Source organism: Nelumbo nucifera, chromosome 4 (genome assembly GCF_055504915.1).
Source record: "Nelumbo nucifera cultivar China Antique chromosome 4, China Antique-T2T, whole genome shotgun sequence".
Taxonomy (NCBI): Eukaryota; Viridiplantae; Streptophyta; class Magnoliopsida; order Proteales; family Nelumbonaceae; genus Nelumbo; species Nelumbo nucifera.
In genome coordinates this window covers 94,963,806-94,984,209 of record NC_142652.1, presented here as the reverse complement: position 1 = coordinate 94,984,209, position 20,404 = coordinate 94,963,806, and the positions used below count along the sequence as shown (strand labels likewise).

The window sequence follows — 20,404 nt, the reverse complement described above, 5'->3', positions numbered from 1 at the left end:
ACTTTCCCGGTGGGGTAACCCCTATCCTTTGGCTATTGGAAGCAGAGGCTTATGCTCCTACTAGGTGACTGGTCTCACCGGTCTGCTGTTGAGAGGCGATGCTGGAGACAAGCACTCTGAGTTCTTTGAGTTTGTTAACCACCTAGTGAAGTCCAACCTCAATTTGGTCGACCCTATCATTCACGATAGTAGAACGTGTCTGTGGCATCGTGAAGCCTGGGATTTGGATTATGGGCTCTGATACCAAATGATGAGATGCCGCTCACCTCAGAAGCCCCTTCAAGGGTGGCTTAACCTCTTGAAACAGAAAGGGTGGAAGAACGGGGATGGGAGGAAGAAGATAGCAGAGAGAGAGATAGAAAAAGATATTCATTCACATCACTTATTACATGACTGGGGCCTTATATAGCTGGCCTACCAACACAATCATGAAGAAAATATCTTCTGGTGGTAGTATAACTAACTTTGGAAAGGCTTTGCCAGCGTGGCATGCTAGCCTCTTTGTCTTCTAGTGAAATGCTGATTGGTGGAGGTCTGCTCCACACCTGCAGTTGGGTTTGAAGGGGGTGTTTGGGCTCCAACACATGGAGAAGCAAGAAACAAAATGTGGTGGCTAGGTCTAATGCTGAAGTTGAGTATAGAGCAATGCCCCTTTATTGGGTGATTTGTGGTTTGTAGTTGATAGTAGTCCCATGTCCCTTAATTGTGACAATAAGACTGCCATCAATATTACAGCCAACTCAGTCCTCCATGATAGAATAATACATATTGAGGTGGACAAATACTTTATTAGGGAGAAGCTTGTTAGTGGAGAAGTGTGCACTCCCTATGTCAGTTTTGAAGATCAGCTTGTGGATATCATAAAAGGTCTACATCATTTGCGGAACAATAACTTGTGTAACAAATTGGGCATGATTGACATCTATGTCCCAACTTGAGGGGGAGTGTTAAGCTGTTAATAGTTTATATTTTAGTGCCACAAGGGCACTATTTTCCTTTTACCTTATTTTTTTTTTTATTATTGGGTCACCCTACAACAAATAGAAAGGTTGTTGCATCCAGCCCAATCTTTTGACTCTACAATAAGTAGAAAGGTTCTTTTCTCTTACTTTTATCAAGAAAATAACTTCAAATTTAGAAAGGGTCAAGGTCTTAAGGATCAAAATATTGATACACACCGATGCCAAAAATTGGGTATTGGTGTGCCTTTATAGACCGATACTCTTGCTTTTATTTTTATTTTTATTTTTTATTTTATCAGCCTAAGAGGGATACCTTCTATCATCCTAAACTTTCAAAAACCCTAAACCATGTGTATATTGGTGTATCCATGACCCTGGATACAAATATGCTCAATATGGGGTGTATCATGTCGATATTTTGATTCTTGGAGAGAGTCATGTGTAAGATTGCCACAGGACTTGGTCATTGTTTGAGAATTGAGATGTTTGTTCAGTTCCTCACTTTTGACACCTTGTTTTCATATATAGCTGTTTTCTTGCTTACATGTCTAAATTTAAAGTGGAAAAGATAATTACTGAAAAGGTAATTTAAAATGTGAAATATAGTTGTCCAAGGTTAAAGCATAAAAGGTAACCTCTTCTGTTGTCATCTAATTCTTACCATCTTTCTATGCTTCTATATTTGACTTCTCTACCTTTTTTCTTTGTTTTAATCTTGCAGTTGCTATGCAAATGCTGTATTGCAATGTTTGACCTGCACAAAACCTCTTATTGTCTACCTTCTTCAGAAATATCATTCAAGAACCTGTATGTGCTTGCATTTTTTATATCAATGCTCCTAAAATTTGTAAATGGCATGATGCTATATTATTTAAGAATATAGATAACTTCTTCTTATCTATTCTGTATATGTTAGGCTTTGTGAAAGATTGGTGTCTCATGTGTGAACTTGAGCAGCATGTAATGATGTTGGGAGAAGCTGGAGGCCCTTTGTCTCCTAACAGAATCCTTTTGCATATGCGGAATATTGGTTCTCAAATGGGTGGTGGTAGTCAGGAAGATGCTCATGAATTTTTAAGGTTTGTGAAGATGCACAGGCCAATGCCATTCAGATGTGTGGTCTGCGTCTCTGAATTCCTCCATAAAAGCATAGTGATCCAAATTCAATTTTAGATTTGCATTCAGCCAACAATTGGTAATCTTTTTGTTCAGTTTTTGGTTGTTTCACAAGACCTTTCTATTTCTAATAAGGTCTTTATTCAGGCTTCTAGTTACTTCCATGCAATCTATATGCCTTGAGGCAGTGGGTGGTGAGAAGCATGTTGATTCAAGATTGCAAGAAACAACCTTCATACAACATACTTTTGGTGGTAGTCTCAGATCAAAAGTGATTATCATTATCATCTTTCTCTTTTAATTTCTATAAAACACCAGAGTGATGATGCCTATGTTTTAATGCTATCCTGCTCATATATAGATCAACATTAAGTTTCTTTGACTGCAACCAGGTCAAGTGCCTGAGATGTCATCATGAATCTGAACGATATGAGAATATAATGGATCTTACATTGGAGATACTTGGTTGGGTTGAGTCACTGGAGGATGCACTTGCTCAATTCACTGCAGCTGAGGATTTGGATGGAGAAAACATGTACAGATGTGGAAGGTTAGATGACATTATGTGCATCTTAGTAATTCATTCCATATCCTGCGGATTGTGTCCATTCTCCATAGCTATCGCAAGTTGAATAATCTGCAATCTTTTGCATGTTTTGACATTTCAATAAAAGGTGTGCAACATATGTTAAAGCCCGAAAGCAATTGAGTATACATGAGGCACCAAATATCTTGACAATAGTTTTGAAGAGATTCCAGGTAATTTTTAAGTAGTTTGAACAAAAGTTCTATCATGCTATGCTGGTTTCCTGAGTTTTGTGTGATAAAAACTTGAGCTTCTACATCCCAGATTGAGATTCTGTTTACTTTGCTTTAGTTCTGCTTAGTTTCTTATGAATCTTAGGGTGCTGGTTTCAATAGATTTTGGACTTAATAGTAGAGAACAAAAATAAGGTGAGAAAATGTGGGAGACAAAAAAAGTTATTCTCTCCCTCAGAATCAAAAGGTAGAAAGACCTAATTACCCCTATACACATCCATACAAAATGAAGCTAACTGAAAAGACAAAAACACTCCTCACTATGCACCAATTCACATGTAGTATGAGCAACTACTTTGTGTTCTTCAGCATTGCTCCTAGCGCCCACATTTGTTTCTAGCAAGGTTATCTTCCAAAAAGGTACAATTTCTTGTTCTTGACATTCTATCAAAAAGGGATCCTACCCAATAAGCATATGTATATCATTTAACTTATGTCTCCATTTATACAACAGTCCATGTCCAAATGCACTTTTCAAATACCACTAGATTTGTTAAACATCATCCCAATAACAAACACGAGGCTCTTGCATAAACTCGACTCATTGCACTTACAAAAATATGAGATATCAAGTCTTGTAATAGTCAAATGGTTCTTCCCCATTAATCTTCTTTACCTTACCAAATCACCAAATAATTCACCTTGGATCACAGCTCTTTTTTCTTTTTCTTTTTGAATGATAACAGGAACTTCATTAATATTAGAAACTGTATATACAAATTTAAATTCTGAATTACAATCTTGTTAAGTTCAGTTAAATATTATGGTCTATAGGAGAATCCATAGGTCTTGTTTCCAATAGCCCTGTTTTCTCAAGCAAACTGAGTTACATACTTTATTTGAGATAAATTGATGTCTTCCTCAGACATTGCAACTTCAATATCCAAGAAATATTAGACTGATAAAAAAATCCAAGGAATATTAGTTTTCCAAGGTCATTATTTTTGAAATGATGCTGTAAAATTTACTTGGCTGTAATTATTTATCGAAAAAAAAAAAACTTACTTGGCTGTAATTATTGCCTATAATCTCAATGTCATCAACATAAATACAGAATGATCAATGTGGAACCATTTTAGGCCAATTTTTTGTACAACTTCATTGAATTGATCAAATCACTCTTGGTTGGATTGTTTCAAGCCATATACAGCCTTTTCTCAACCTATATACCTTAACATATTCTTAAAGAAAGCCTAGAGGTTGCTCCATATATATATATTCTCATTTAAATCACCATGCAATAAGGCATTTATAATATTCAATTGGTATAGAGGTCACCCTAAGGTAACAACAAGAAAGATGATCGTTACTTTTTCCCAAAAGAAAAAGTTTCACTATATACCTTTCAAAAAGGAAAAAGGAACTAGCAAGAAAGTTTCACAATAACTGTCCCCATGTAGGGGTGGCCATGAGCTGAACTATTCACGAGATGCTCGAGCTCGGCTCGGCTCGGCTCGGTTTCAACCGAGCTTCAAGCCGAGCTCGAATATATATATATATATATATATATAGTAAAGTTATAGAAAATAATATATATAATAAAAATATTTTCTTAATTTTTAGATGTAAATCAGTCCTCAAATATTAGGTGTAAATTTGAAGATTAGAGGGAAAAAAAGGAAGAAGAGAAGTAAGAGCAGCAGTACAAGAGAAGAAGATGGCGAAAAGAGAAGGAAGAAGAAGAAGATTCGAATTATCTTCCCTTTCTCCTCTAATCCTTTTTTATTAAGAATTAATGTTAGAGTAATGACAAGTATGCCCTTAAGTGGGCGGCCAACTAGGCAGTATAGTGTGTCATTAGCCAACAAGAAAAGATACTAGGACCCATTAAACAAAAAAGAAACAACAGGCCCATTAGCCAACAAGAAAAGAAAAGATATTACAAGAGAAGATACTAGTACCCATTCGGCCCAGTCTCTTTACATTTTTTAAATATCAAATAAAAATATTTTATATATATATATTTTTTATTTTTATAAAACATTTTTTTTTGAAATCGAGCTCGAGCTTATGAGTTTTTGACTCGAGCCGCGCTCGAGCTCAATGTTCTAGCTCAAACTGAGCTTGAGCTTGAGCCTTGTACAACATTAGTGAGTCGAGCTCGAGCCTTGTACTATTTGGCACAGCTCGGCTCGAATCCACCCCTAACCCCATGCAACTAAACATATTATTTCACTACCAGTTTTGCTTTAAGATGTTCAACACTAACATTTGGTAAATCTTCTACTGTTTACACCCGTTGACAACCAACTGCATGCTTACTAGGGGAAGACATGTGAGGTTCCATGTATTATTCTATTCAAGTGCAATTAACTCCCCATAGCTTTTCTCCATCCAGGCCAAGTTTTTTGTCATAGATTAGGGAATAGAAACTGAAGATAATAGATAAATAAATTGTTGAGAGGAAGGGGATGGATGCTCAAGGTATACAAATTGAGAAATAAGATGGTTAGTACAACTATGCTTACCTTTTTAGACTTCAGTGTGCAATAGGAAGGTGAAAATTAGATGGGGTGGTCTAAACTCCTAATGGAAACAATGATGTTGGAGACACTAGATTAGTCATGTGGTAGGCTAACATGTAAACACTCTTTTTTAGGTTGCTCCACACTACTTTATACATAAGATATTACAATACAGTCCATGGGACTAGGTAGTAGAAATAAACATGTATTAGTTGAAAGACTTTCACTAGAGAAGAAGGTTGTTAACTTAAAGAAGGTAACATCAGAACAAACAAAATATTTTCATCCTTGGGATTTGTTATGCAGGAGAGAAGAATGGAAGAAGAGAGAACTAAGAGCCGAAAAGGTACTACTGGCGGCGCCAGCTTTGATATATATACTAGGGCGACAGAACATAAAAAATAAAAGAAGAAAATTACAAGAGTACCCCTGCGGTACTATACTTAGACAAATAACAGTCTTTTAACACTCCCCCTCAAGTTGGGACATAAATGTCAATCATGCCCAACTTGTCACATAAATCATGATGTCGTGAATGGTGTAACCCTTTTGTAAAGATGTTTGCAAGTTGATCTTCAGAACTAACATAAGGAGTACACACTTCCCCTGTGACGACCTTTTCTCTAATAAAGTGTTTGTCGACTTCGATGTGTTTAGTTCTATCATGCAACACTGGATTAGCAGCAATGTTTATGGCTGCTTTGTTATCACAGAATAGTGTCATAGGTCCGTCAACTGGAAAACCCAACTCACTCAACAAAATTTTCAGCCACTCCATGAGACATTGCCCGGTATTCAACTTCAACACTAGATCTAGCTACCACATTTTTCTTTTTGCTTCTCCAAGTAACTAAATTACCTCCTATGAAGGTATAGTAGCCACTAGTTGACTTTCTGTCATTTAGGGATCCTGCTCAATCCGCATCAGTATACACTTCAACTTTCAAATGTCCATGCTTTTGGAACAACAAGCTTGCACTTGGGAACTTCTTAAGATATCTAAGAACTCTTTCTACTGCTTTAAGATGGGTAGTCTTAGGGGCATGCATGAATTGGCTAAAAACACCCACTGCATAAGCTATGTTTGGTTGAGTCATAGAAAGATATAACAATCTTCCTACAAGTCTCTAGAACAGTTTCACATCCTTGATGGGTTCACCCTGACAGTCACCTAATTTGTGGTTAGGGTCAATGGGGGAATCAACTGGCTTCATTCCTAGTTTTCTTGTATCCTGGAGTAGATCTAGGACATACTATCTTTGGGAAATGAAGATACCCCTTTGTGAGCGGGCCACTTCAATCCCAAGGAAGTACCTTAGAGGACCTAGATCTTTCACTTCAAATTGGGTAGTAAGAAAATTCTTCAACTTCTGAATTTCATCCTTCCAATCACCAGTGATAACTATATCATCAACATATACTATCAGTGCTGCAATTTTCCCTTCCCCTCTCCTCACAAACAATGTGTGATTAGACTGACATTGCTTGTATCCTCTTTGCTGTACTGCTACATGGAACCTGCTGAACCAGGCTCTTGGTGATTGTTTCAACCCATATAATGATTTCTTTAGCCTGCACACTTTCTATTCATTACCTTGAGCCCAAAAACTAGGGGGTTGAACCATGTATACTTCCTCTTCAAGGTCACCATTCAGGAAGGCATTCTTGATGTCAAACTGATATAGATCCCAGTCAAGGTTAGCAACAAGGGAGAAAAGGACTCTAATGGAGTTCATCTTAGCAACAGGTGCAAAAGTTTCTGCATAATCTTCTCCATACACTTGTGTAAACCTCTTTGCTAATAAACGAGCTTTATACCGTTCCACGGTGCCATCAGCCCTGTGTTTAACTGTGAAAACCCATTTACATCCAATTGGATCTTTCCCTTCAGGAAGATCTACAAGTTCCCATGTGCCATTTTTATGTAACATATTAATTTCTCCCTTCATAGCATATGTCCATTCAAGTACCAAAAGAGCTTCTACCACATTCTTAGGTAGGGACATTGTCAATGGAAGAAAGAAAGGCTCGAAAGGAGGGTGAAATGTTTTCATCGGAAACAAAGTGGGAAATTGGGTGTTTAGTGGTGCAAGATCTAATACCTTTCCGGTGAGCAAAAGGAAGGTCAAGGTCATTAGCAACAAAAGTGTCAATGGCAATAGGGTCAGGAACATCAACAGGGCCCAATGTACCTGAATGGGTATGATCCGCTCCTGGAGAGTCTGATGGCATTGGTGGTACAGCTTCTAGGTGCCCCACAGCTCTTGAACATGGTTGGCCTTTGTGACGACGAAAGAAGACACGAAAGGGAGGAGGATTAGGAAGAGGGGGGAGCTAAACTAGTTTCTCCTCATTCCTACACTCCCCTTGAGGAGAAACAGGGAAGAAAGGCTCACTCTCAAAAAAAGACATCCATAGAGACATAAAATTTTCGAGAGACAGGATCAAAGCACCGATATCCCTTCTGAGTGAAGGAGTACCCGAAGAAAATGCAAAGAATGGCACGAGGATCTAATTTGCCACGAGTGGGTGACCGATTTTGAACAAAAAATGACACCCAAACACAAGAGGAGGAATAGGAAGAAGAGGAGCCTTAGGGAGAAGAAGCTGATGTGGGGCTTTGTACTCTAACCACCAAGAGGGCATGCGGTTGATGAGGTAAGTAGCACAAAGGACAGCCTCAAGCCAAAAACGTTTCGGGACATTCATATGGAATAGCAACCCCCGGGCCACTTCAAGAAGGTGTCGGTTCTTTCTTTCAGCAACACCGTTTTGTTGTGGTGTTTGGGAACAAGAGCTACGGTGAAGTGAGCCACGCAAAGCAAAAAATTCCGTAAGATCACTATGAATATATTCTTTGGCGTTTTCCGATTGAAAGATTTAGATTTCAGTTTGAAATTGGATGAAGATCATCCGCTGGAAATCTTGGATAATTTTAGATACTTCATCCTTGGTTCGCATGGGATATACCCATGTATATTTGGAGTAATCATCAATAAGGGTAAGAAAATACTTGTAGCCACTCTTAGATGGTAAAGTAATAGGGCCCCAAACATCAGAATGAATAATGTGGAAGGGAAATTCAGATTTATTATTCTTCGAAGAGAAATGAGTTCTACATTGCTTACTCAATTGACAAGTTTGATAAGTAAATTCTAGTATTGACCCTGACTTAAACAATTCTGGAAACACAACTTTTAAAGACTCAAAAGATAAATGACCAAGACGAATGTGCCATAAATAGACATGACTCTTACAAGACTAACTCTTAGACTCTGGGACTTGAAGGCCAGCCTTGTTCTCCAGCATGTAAAGCCCATCCACCATAAATCCTCTACCAATCATCTTCCCCGAGGCTAGATCCTAGATCACACAATGAGATGGGAAAGAGGTTACTGAGCAGTTTAAGGAATTAGTAATACTACTAACAGAGAACAAATTAATGGGAAATTTTGGGACATGTAAAACATTAGACAATGTAAGGCCAAAAGTAAGAGAAATGGTTCCTTGACCAACAATGGTAGAGTGTTATCCATCGGCTAGTCTCACCTTGTCTCTTCCAGAAAGGAGGTGATAGGTTTGAAAGTAAGAGGACTTACCAATCATGTGTTTAGACGCTCCAGAATCAATGATTCAAGGAGTGTCAGGGGTATGAGATGTTACATGGAAAGTTGTGGCAGAGTTACCTGATGTAGACACAAATGAGGTTGAGGGAGAAGTGTCCATCTGACGAATTGCTTTACCATAAAGCTCTCAATGGTCACAGAAGGAATTTATAATATCCTCCCTTGGGCCAGATCCAGAGGTATGTGTCTGAGTAACAGTAGTAATGGGGGGCTGATTCTCCTGAGTAGCCATATTTTCCATAGTGTGTTTTCTTGTACCTTGTTGTCCTGACTTTTTATTCATATCTGAACCTTGCTTCTTATTCAGATCTTGAGCCCATTTCGGCTTCCCATGAAGATCCTAGCATGTGTCTCGGGTGTGTCGAGGTTTTTAGCAATGAGTACACTACAATTTGTCCTTGTCATCCACCTCTTTCTGAAAATCCCCCTTTTTAAAGGTATTTCCCCCACTGGTAGTAACACTCCCTTTCGTTGCCAACACAATTGCATCTCCAGAATTGTTCATCAAATTCCTTTTGCTTTCTTCTGATTGTACAAGAGCATAAACTTCCTGGACTGATGGAAGATCCTTGCTACCTAGGATCTAGACTCTGATAAATTCATATGTAGGGTTCAAACCATTTAGGAAAGCAAACACTTTCTGTTGGGAAACAAGTTTTTTGTACAGTTTTGCATCTTCATCACACTTCCAGTCCACACTCTGATAATGGTCTAACTCCTTCCACAGAGGTCAAGTCTGAGTAGTACATAGATAGACACCTCTCCCCCTGTTTACAAGTGGACGATTCTGCCTGTAACTAGTAGATTTTTGCATAGTGGCGCAGTTCAAAATAGGTTGATTTTGCTTGTTCCCAGATCTCATTTGCCGTTTCAGCCCACATAAAATTCCTTCTTATTTGAGGTTGCATAGACACTAAAGGCTAGGACATGACCATGCTGTTTTCCTGGTTCCATCTGTCATATTCAACACTCCCAAAATTGGGTTCTTTGATTCTCCCATTTATATAACCTATCTTTCCCCTTGCAATGGTGTACAGCTTGATCCCTCTTGACCACTCTAAATAATTTAAGCCATTGAGAGGAATAACAGCCATGGGAAAGGATAGGTCTACACCCCCACTCATTCCATTCAGCATTGAGGAAACACTGGATGTAGCAGAATCTTCACCATTCATGATTTCAGATTCAGAAAAATACTCTTAAATGGGGTACACAGCCTTAAAAAAATTTTGACACTGAGGGAGAAAGGAAAAACCCCTTTTTTCTTCAGAAATACACCTCTTTTGTAAAAACATAGGTGCTGTTACCTCACTAACAGGTCATCCCTTGACCTACAGAATCAACACAAGTGTTGCCACAGTGCATACAGGTCATCTCTTGACCTACGCATCAACAGGACGGCTGTTACAGCAAGTACAGGTCACTTTCTGACTTTCAGTTCACCATAGAAGCTGCTGTTGCAGCACACAAAATCTGTTACAGCAAGTACAGGTCACTTTCTGACCTTCAGTTTACCATAAAAGCTGCTGTTGCAGCACACAAAAGGTCCTCACGACCTACAGTTTTACAGGGATCAGCCGACCCCACAAAAAAGGAAAGAAAGAGGTGCTGATCACCTCACATCCAATCAGCAGACCTAGTACAGGTTCTGCCCTGGCACACGACCAGAAAAAAGGAGAGAGAAAAGTTACTTCAGTGCATGAGATCTTCAATCAGCCGAGCAGCAGATGAGGGTGGCAGATCTGGAAATCTGGTGTGAAGAAAAACTGTTCACTCAACTTCTCCTTTCAGATCTGGTAGTCCCGCTCTGATACCATGTTATGCAGGAGAGAAGAATGGAAGAAGAGAAAAGAGAGAGAGAGAGTGAGTGAAGAAGAGAGAAGAGAGAACTGAGAGCCAAAAAGGTACTTCTGGTGGTGTCAGCTTTGATATATATACTAGGGCTACAGAACATAAAAAATAAAAGAAGAAAATTACAAGAGTACCCCTGCATACTATACTTAGACAAATAACAGTCTTTTAACAGGATTTTAATATTTATATCCTTTTTGTGTTTTGGAGTAATGAAAGAAGTGCATTTTATAGCATGTGTGCACAATTTATTACAACCAGGATCTAAACGCCGGACAAAACAATCACAACAAATACCAGTGGAGGGAGAGTAGCAAACAACACAAGAAAAGTCACTCCAAAACATTTTGGTATAGTCACTTGGACGAGCAACCTTCTACAAATACTGGTTCTTCCGTTCAGCTATTACATTTTGTTTTGGAGTATATGAACAAGAAGTCCAATGAATAATACTATGCTGGGTGAAATATGTTTTGTAAGAGTGTAGGAATTTGTTTCCATTTAAACATAAAATCTTTATTGAAGCACCAAATTGATTTCTTATTTTAGCGTGGAAAGATTGAAAAATGGCAAACTATTCATTTTTTTTTCTTTTGCCAAGTAAAGCCATGCCATTCTTGAATAGTCATCAATAAAGGTTACAAAGTATCTATATCCACTGTAAAGCATGACTCAAATAGGACCCCAAATGTCAAAATGCATAAGAGGAGTAACATGACAAAATGGTTACAAAGTATCTATTTCCACTGTGAGAACACCTGACACTAGAGTTTCCCAAGTTAACATGACTCACAAGTCACAATCTAACATGGACATTGAACTCAAAGATGAACAAGAACTTCAGTGTATGAAGAGATGGATGACCAAGTTTACAATGTTATTGGTGTGGTTCAACAGAAAAGTTGAGTGTAGTCAGTTTTCCATCACCATTGAGATAAATAGATAATACACTCCTTTGCTCTCATGCTCGTGCCTTCATCAATCGTTTTCCCTGTATTAAGATCCTAAAAAACACGTAACATGACAAAATGGCTCTCCAACTTATATATTATATTTTTATTATAAAAAAACAGTTTAAAAGATAAGAGATATAAAGGTCATACAAGTTACGACAGACGACAGTGCAATGGTAGTGTCTTCATTGCAGAAACTGATAGTGCAAGAGGGCTGGGTTCCATCTAGCAATAACAGAATCAAAATGAATTTTGATGGTAACTCTCTTGAAAATCCAGGTCCCTTGGGCATAGGAGTCTTTAGAGATGATAGGGGTGCAGTTTTGGTTTTTATATTCAGGTCCTATTGGGGCTACAGATTCCATATTAGCAGAACTCTCTGCCCTTCTGCAAGGGTTAAAAATTATGAGACAGCTGAATTTGAGACATGTTGAGGTGGAGGGTGACTCTTTGCTGGCAATAAGGTGGATGGTTACCAACAGTGGTGGGCCATGGACTCTCAAACAGGTAATAAGAGAATAAGGAGGCTAGCAGGTGAGGTTGAGGCTAATTTTAAATGAATAAACAGGTCGGCAAATGCAATGGTAGATAACTAGTAAAGCAAGGGGTGCATAGGAATCATTTGATCTGGGCTAATTTAATCACTTAATGTGGGTTTGGCTTGGCTTGGGAGCTTTATACTTATTCTAAAAGGGAAGCCCAGTGCATGTGGCTCCGATTAATGCAGGGTCTGGGGAGGGACAGATGTATGCAGCATTACCCCTGCACTTATAGAGATGCTGTTTCTAAGATTTGAACCTTGGTCTCTCAGGTCGCTTTGTATTTATTCTAATTTTCCTTAACTAACTCAATTTTCTGGTTATCTATAAAAAAAAAAAGATGATGTCACACCTGTCTTGTATAAAGCACAACAGAGGTGTATGCCTCTTATATCTATACTGCAAGCATATGCACCTCTATACTGGGGGATCATGCCTCAAGCGCCTCTAAGCCTCTACTGTGCGCCTCCTAGCATTTTCTTAATGCCTTTCCTTAAGGTGCACCTCCAGGTGTGTGCCTTCAGTTCCTTTTAAAATGTTTCTGCTTAGTTATTGCAAATAATATTGTTTGCAGTGTTCACTAAGCTTCATCAATAGTCTAATATTCAATTCCTTATATTCTTGCTTGATGATCCTTGCCTAAAATGGTTTCCTGTTTTTCAGCTTTTTCTGAGGAAATATATTAACTATCTAACTTTTTTGAAGCTCTGCTAATTTTGGTATAATTATTGACTTGTTGAGTATTTTTCTTTATCAGACAGGGAAATATGGAAAAATAAACAAATGTATCACATTCCCAGATATGCTAGACATGATTCCATTCATGACTGGAATAGGTGATAGCCCTCCACTGTACTTGCTTTATGCTGTCGTTGTGCACTTGGATACATTGAATGCATCATTTTCAGGGCATTATGTGGCCTATGTGAAAGATCTACAGGGTATATGGTTAAGGATAGATGACACAGAGGTAAAATCTATCTATTTTGTAATTGTTTCAATTTCTTAATTTTAAGGCATTTTTAAACTACTTTTTTATTGGTTAAACAGAAATTCATGCAAGGGATTTTTGCAGCATTCATTGATCTCTCAGATGTTTTTTGATGAGTTATAAGAGATTTGTATTAATAAGGACACATGGATTACAAGAAGTAAACAAAAAGATCTACACATATATGTTGTAGATCCGCCAAAAAGGAGAATTACATAAAAGTTTAGTATACCACAAACACCCAATCACAAAAGACTCCCCCGAATATCCGTCTCATCCCATTGACTTTAAATATTGATTATCTTTTCAGCTTATACGCTTACATTATTTTACCATCATTTCCCAATTCAAAATGAATGCACATATATCCCTGCACATTCATTGAATACACATTGATTGCCCTAGTTCCTTTTAATGATCCCTCTACTCCTTTCCTTCCTTCTACCTGACTAGGACTCTTCCCCTCATTCCAGTTCTTCCTGATTTTGATCCCAAATCCCAAATCATCCTCTTGATAATTGAATCCCACCAAAAAATCCAAGACCTGGGCAATCTATAGACAATCGATCAGCTGTCTATCCCCTCATGCAGTTGGCTGATCTAGGGCTGCATGAATCAGCTTCAAGAAAGCCTAACTAGGCTCTGATACCAAGTAGTAATATAAAAAATTATATAAAGAGAAGAAAGAAAGAATTTGTAAGAGAAGAGAAGAGAAAGAGAAGGAATGGAGAAAAGGAAGAGAAGCCAATAATGCTGGCTGCCCTCTCCCATTAGCTTTTCTACTTTAAATGAAAAGCATGTATAAAGACATATTCCCTTAATAGGGCTGTAGGTGCTTACAACTTGAAAAAGAAAGATGAACTACTGCTCAAGTAACTTCCAACTAATAGGCTGTGGTCCCAACAAGCTAATTAAACAAAATAAGTAAAAACAAGCTACTAACAGCAAAACAGCAAAATCCTCAACAAGGAGAAAGGAAACAAAATAGCTTTTGACAGGAAGGTAGAAAGTAGAAACATCACTAGGATGGTGGCTGATATTCTCCCTCGTTCTGGACTGGATGGTTTGCACTGAGTTCCAAGATATGTCCAAATTGCTGAAAATGGAGCTCTGTAATGTTTTATTTCTCTATTCTATTGATTGGATTGTTATTTGGTTGAGCTAGTTCTCAACTCGATGTAAACTGTAGTTATTTTCCACAGTTTGTGATTTCTTATCCAATATCATTCTTCTGTTAACAGGTTCAGCCAGTGCCAATGAGCCAGGTGATGTCTGAAGGTGCATACATCCTTTTCTATTCGAGGTAACGTTGACAATTTTTTCCCTAAAGTTTTATTCAGTTGTTCATCCAGTTTTCAATTGTTAAACCCTGTCCAGGTCTTGCCCACGCCCTCCAAGAGCTTGTTTTGGGAAAGCTACTTCACTGCAAAGTCCATCTTCTGCAAGGCATTGTACATCCAAAACTCAGAAGTCTTCAAGACTAGAGCAAACCAATCCTAGTGGCCACTCTATCACCTCAGGATTTTCATCAGATCCCAAACTAGAAATTAGTATGGGGACAAGCAACCAAACCTCTAACAGCATTCTAAGGAGTGCAAATGTAAATGTCTTGTCTATGAGAGAGAACTATGCCGACTCAAGCACTGAATTTCCAGATGCCACATCAAGTGATTGGTCCCTTTTTACAAGCTCAGATGAATCATCATTTACCACTGAGAGCACCAGAGATTCTTTTAGTACTGTAGACTATGCTGACTTCAACTTTGATTCCATATCCTCAATATTCAACACCTCCTACTATCCACCAGAATACTCTCACGGATCTCATTCCTGTAAAAGTTTCTCTCGTAGTAAGCCACATATACGATTCCACTCAGAAGACAAAGGTTTTGTTTTGGACTCATCCCTGTCAAACCAACCCCTAGACAGTGTACAGAATGGGAATAATCCGAAACAGGTCAGCATTTTTCCGACTGAACCTGTTCCTTCTGTTGGTAACTGCAGTTTATTTGTGAAAAACGGGAGTAGTCCCAAAAGATAGTTTTGCTCAAACATCTGGTCATTGTCAACTGTAATTTTAGAATCTTGTAGTGGGAATTCCCTTCTGATCAAATATGTCACTTCCACAGTAATTACACTTCAGGCTTTACTTGTTTAACAAATCCGTTAAATGGGCTATATGGTGTTATACCTAAATCAGTGGGATCTTTTAAGATTAAGATTAAAATGTTCATGTCATGTTCTCTTGACTCCTTAGTGTAGGCTCATATGGTTGTCCCTGAATCACTGACCTTTATTTTCATACTGCAGATGAATTTAAACAATCCTTACAGCTTAGTGTAGGCTCATATGGTTGCAAATGAATTGGATTTTAATCGGATTCAAATTTGAAGGCAATGTATTCAAAGTTCCGAACCATTTTAATTCAAGCAGAAACAATAAGAATTACTCAGTCATGGGGATTATCACATGTGGATTACATGGTTTTACTGGTAAAGGAAACGTCATTAAGGGAAAGACAACCAAACCGCAAACAGACAGAAACACCAATTCTCAGAAAAACAAATAAAAGCCATTAGCAGCCCCACTCTGATCTGACTTTATAACCGTCATGTCTCAAACTAGGGCTGCCAATGTATGAGGCAAACATGACAGAATCGGACTAAACCAACTCTATATAGGGTTAGGGTCTGCATTATTTGTCTCAATCATAATTGGGTTGAGATTGGTTTTAGTTGTTCTGAACAAGGTTCAAAATATTAATACACATTGTATCAGGGGCTTCCTGATACGCCCTACAGAGGGTGTTTTGGGGTTTCGATTGGTTCAGGGGGTGGATGGAAACCAGATTTGAAAAAAAAAAAAAAAAAAAGAAATGGTACTCCTCTACTGGTGTATCAGACCTATCGATATTTTGAACCTTGATTCTGAACCAACTATATATAGGGCCTGTTTGAGAGAGGCTGGGCTAAAGATTCAGTTAAACTGGTTCAGCTTCTTTAAATTCTCAGAAGATGCAATTTATAGAGGCTGAAACAGACGGTCCTTCAAATGACTGATTGATAGCCAATCTGGGCTCTCGGGATGCTTTGACAAACATAGTGGCTGCCTGTGTGGGATTCACCTTGGAAAAGCCAAAAGCCACTTTAACAAGTAGGTTTATACACCAACAGAGCTGAAGTACTACAAGCTGCTACATATTATAAGTTTATAATCAATCAGTCTACTTCAAAGCCCTTACAGACCCTATCGTAGATATGGAGGAGTTTACAACAAGTTGGTTTAACTTTTTCCTACCAAAGAAAAAGTTGAGATTTATTTGAACAGAGTAGAAAATACGTTCAATTGGGATTTATTCTTGTCGGAGCGGAAAATTTTTAACATGTGATGAGAGAAAATTGTCCCTTCAATAATTACTGTTATATGGATAAAATGGTCATTATATAAATAAAAGAACACCAATAAGTATACTTATCTCAATAAGTATTTCCCATGATACATTTGCTTACTAGGCAACCGGTTTTGTTTTACCCTAAACCCTGTCTTTGGCCAAAAACTGTTAAAAAAGTCAACAATCCATTGACCCTGGCAGTCAAACCGTCAATTCATCCAATGTTTGACTATTTTTAATTATTTTTTTATTTTTTAATTTATTTGTCAGAACAGGCCGTATGTTTGAACCGGATGGTCAAACTGTTGACCCAAAAATTAGTGGCCAGAATGATTCCAAGTTATTTTTTAAAACCATGCCAAAAAATGAACGAGGCCTAAGAGGCAAGAGTAAGGCAAGTCATATAGTTGAAGATCACACAGGCACTGCCATCATCATCCACAAAGTCTGGTTTGTTTCCTTTGCAATTTTGATTGTACTAATGCAAAAGCATGGGAGTACAAAGTACAAACAGTTTGAATGCAAATTCTGATTCATTTTCGTTTCATATTTTTTCTTTATTTTGTTTGTTTGTATTGCAAATGAAGTAAAATAAACCCTAAAGCAAAATAAATCCAAAGAAATAGCGAACCAAAATATTCATTCTGCAAATAAAACAGAGCCCTAGGTGCAAACAACATTTGAGGCCCAAGTTTGTTTTTATTCCTTCTGGATGATTCATTGGTTATTGCAATTGCCTTGCATTTCTGTAGAAGGGATGGAACCGGGATATCCGGTCTCCGCTGCTTTTCCTTTGGTGGGTCATGGGCTTTTATGGATTGGCTGATGAGTTATCAACTTTCTCTGCTACACGTGTCATATAACCTTTCTTTCCTAAGCCACGTGTCAAAAAACCTTAAGTTATTGGCTTTTCTGGTCCACACTGATGTCAATTTAAGCTTTTTTCTGCCACGTGTAATGCCACGTTTCAATTTGAAGCCATGTGTAATGTGTTGAAGTATCTCAAGTCCCTACCTAGAGGGATATTCCTCCCAGTAAAATCCAAGATTACAAATGGGTCTATCCTTTCACACCAACCAATGGTTAGAAATTTCCCATTTTACTTCAGATAATGATCTCTCTACGTGGAACCATTTTAGCCCTACAAAGGCTATATAAAAGCCCTTACTTCAGATAATGGTCTCTCTACGTGGAACCATTTTAGCCCTACAAAGGCTATATAAAAGCCCTTGGTGTTCCAAGAAAATCAGAAAGTTGCATAATTAGAGAGCTGTCAATGGGTCGGGTTTTTTTGTTCAGGACAGAGTGTACTAGGTCCGAACCAATTACTAATTATGTTTAACGACCCGATTATATTTGACATCTATACTTATCAATGTTAATAATAGTTTAAAAATTCATCTTTTGATAATACAATCTTAATAAAAAATGATAATAAAATAATAAATTATTTATATATTAACAAATAGTATTTTTAATCAAAACTATCTTATATATTCACCATAAAATGTATCCTTTTATATAATAAAATATAACAAAAAGTATAAGAAAAACATGTACAATCATGGTTTTCGAAACCAGACGGACCGGATGGTCAAACAAAAACTGGAAACCGGTCAGGTGGCTGGTTTCGTTTCCCCTCAAACCGTTGATTTTAGTTAGCAAACCATTGAATTGGTCGGTTAATCGTTTGATCTGTTCGAATGATTTTGACCGTTTTTCAATTTTTTAAAATTTCTTTAGTTAAAACGGGCCGACCATTTGGGTCGAACGGTCAGACTGGTCGAACCGGTAACTAGACCTCTAACCAATTCGATTTTAAAAACCATGTGTACAATAATCGGTTAGGATTATCATAAGTTCAAAACATGCGATTCTAAACCAATTATTAATCAAGATAAAACGGTTCTAATTCTAGAGTTTCCATTTTTTTTTGTAGAGAGATGCAAGTGAATTGGATTGGATTTAAATTAGGGTATATCAATTGATCCGATACTATGAAGAGCATATTCGATTTGATTCGATATTTTGAATGGTAGATTTGATTCGATTCAAAGACCTGATCAGATCTCATAAACATTGATTTGAATCCGAATTTGATAATGAAATAGGACATTCGGATATGATCCGATCCAATCAATTCTTTAAAAATTTAATAAATTATTAAAAGAAAAATAAAATATGGTAATTTAAATAAAGAAAAGCAAAACATACAAATATCTTTTTAATTATTTTGCAATATATATATTATAAAAAATAAATAACATAATAAATTTATAAAAATATAATAAAAATAATATATTTATAAATAAATAAATAACATATATATTATATTTATAAATAAATAAATAAGTAAATAATATATATCGAAATGTCGGATCCAAAATGAGATATCCGAATCCGACAAAATAGGATCGCACTTCGGATCGGATGATGATGCTATCCATTTGCACCCCTGTAATTAGGAATGCTTGCAAGGGCTATTGTTTTGAGTGTTTACCTTCTCAAATCATCCATGTATCTTTACATATAAAGGCCTCAGTTTTGGCAGCTCAAAAGTCAGAAATAGAGAAGTTGCCATGGCTACCCATCTCTTCAAGCGGCTATCGCTTCTCTTCGGGCTCCTCTCCAGCATTGGGCCTTGGTCGGAAAACCATGATAGCGTCGGGATATTTCCACCCACTTGCAGCCGTATCGAGTGCCCGAGCTTCGATGTAGTTCATGTCGGCAATGGTTTCGAAGTTCGTCGTTACAATTCCACTGTCTGGATGTCGACTTCTCCCATCCAAGACATTTCCCTCGTCGATGCCACCAGAACAGGCTTTCTACAGTAAGAAATCTCACCCACTTTTCATCTTTCTTTAATTTTCTAGTATTTGATTGATTCTTCTGTTCTTTAACAGAGAACAAGTATGGAATCCATTCCCTTCTATGAAAGAACCCAGTAAATTGATTTTTTCAGTTGTCATGATTCCTTTTCACAGGCTATTTGATTACATCCAAGGGAAGAATGACTACGACGAGAAGATAGAGATGACTGCTCCTGTGATCACCCAGGTCTCCCCTAGCGATGGACCCTTCTGTGAATCATCCTTTGTGGTTAGCTTTTATGTCCCGAGAGTGAATCAAGCAGACCCACCTCCGGCAAAAGGCCTCCATTCTCAGAAATGGGGTCCTGTGCATGCAGCAGTAAGACAATTTAGTGGATTCGTAACAGACGAGAATGTCGGAGAGGAAGCAGCGGCACTGCAGGCCAGTCTTGCCGGCACTAGCTGGTCGTCTGCAGTTGAAAAAGGCCGGGCTGATCCCACATCAGTGTACACTGTTGCTCAGTACAACTCCCCATTTGAGTTTCAGAACAGAGTGAATGAGATATGGATGATGTTTGACATGGAGGACGATTCAGCAGCCATGTAAGCTAAACTAATTTCAGCTTTGAAATTTCATGTACAAACTACAAAACCAACTGATGGGCAGTTTGTGAATGTGAAGTTGATGGGGTTCTACTTTCTTCATAAAGATCTCAAAAAAAAAAAAAAACGTCTGAGATATAAAAGTCAGTGGTCGAATTGTATCGAGAGACTTTCATCAATCAAACACTCTGTTCTTCCTGTCCTTAGGCTGTATTCCTACTCCTAACCCTGCTTCTAGATTAAATAAACATCACTAAATTGTCTCTGTTTATCTATAA

The 20,404-nt window shown here is 37.8% G+C and overlaps 2 protein-coding genes across 3 annotated transcripts in view; both read left to right on the top strand.

The window, feature by feature from the left end:
* LOC104610002 (ubiquitin C-terminal hydrolase 15-like) overlaps positions 1 to 15,657 on the top strand; it is a 41,615-nt gene extending 25,958 nt beyond the window's left edge. For both annotated transcript variants that reach the window (XM_010276464.3, XM_010276457.3), the window contains 8 exons: positions 1,684 to 1,769; positions 1,879 to 2,041; positions 2,226 to 2,349; positions 2,471 to 2,628; positions 2,753 to 2,837; positions 13,089 to 13,301; positions 14,564 to 14,625; positions 14,700 to 15,657. In XM_010276464.3, coding sequence (XP_010274766.1) covers positions 1,684 to 1,769; positions 1,879 to 2,041; positions 2,226 to 2,349; positions 2,471 to 2,628; positions 2,753 to 2,837; positions 13,089 to 13,301; positions 14,564 to 14,625; positions 14,700 to 15,363 — 1,555 coding nt within the window. In that variant the 3' untranslated portion in view covers positions 15,364 to 15,657. The remainder of the gene's footprint in view (positions 1 to 1,683; positions 1,770 to 1,878; positions 2,042 to 2,225; positions 2,350 to 2,470; positions 2,629 to 2,752; positions 2,838 to 13,088; positions 13,302 to 14,563; positions 14,626 to 14,699) is intronic.
* Positions 15,658 to 19,262: 3,605 nt separating this feature from the next.
* LOC104610018 (uncharacterized) lies at positions 19,263 to 20,404 on the top strand. The gene is made up of 2 exons (XM_010276472.3): positions 19,263 to 19,543; positions 19,698 to 20,404. Exons 1-2 carry the CDS (start codon positions 19,293 to 19,295, stop codon positions 20,128 to 20,130), a joined length of 684 nt encoding a protein of 227 aa, XP_010274774.1. The 5' UTR covers positions 19,263 to 19,292; the 3' UTR covers positions 20,131 to 20,404.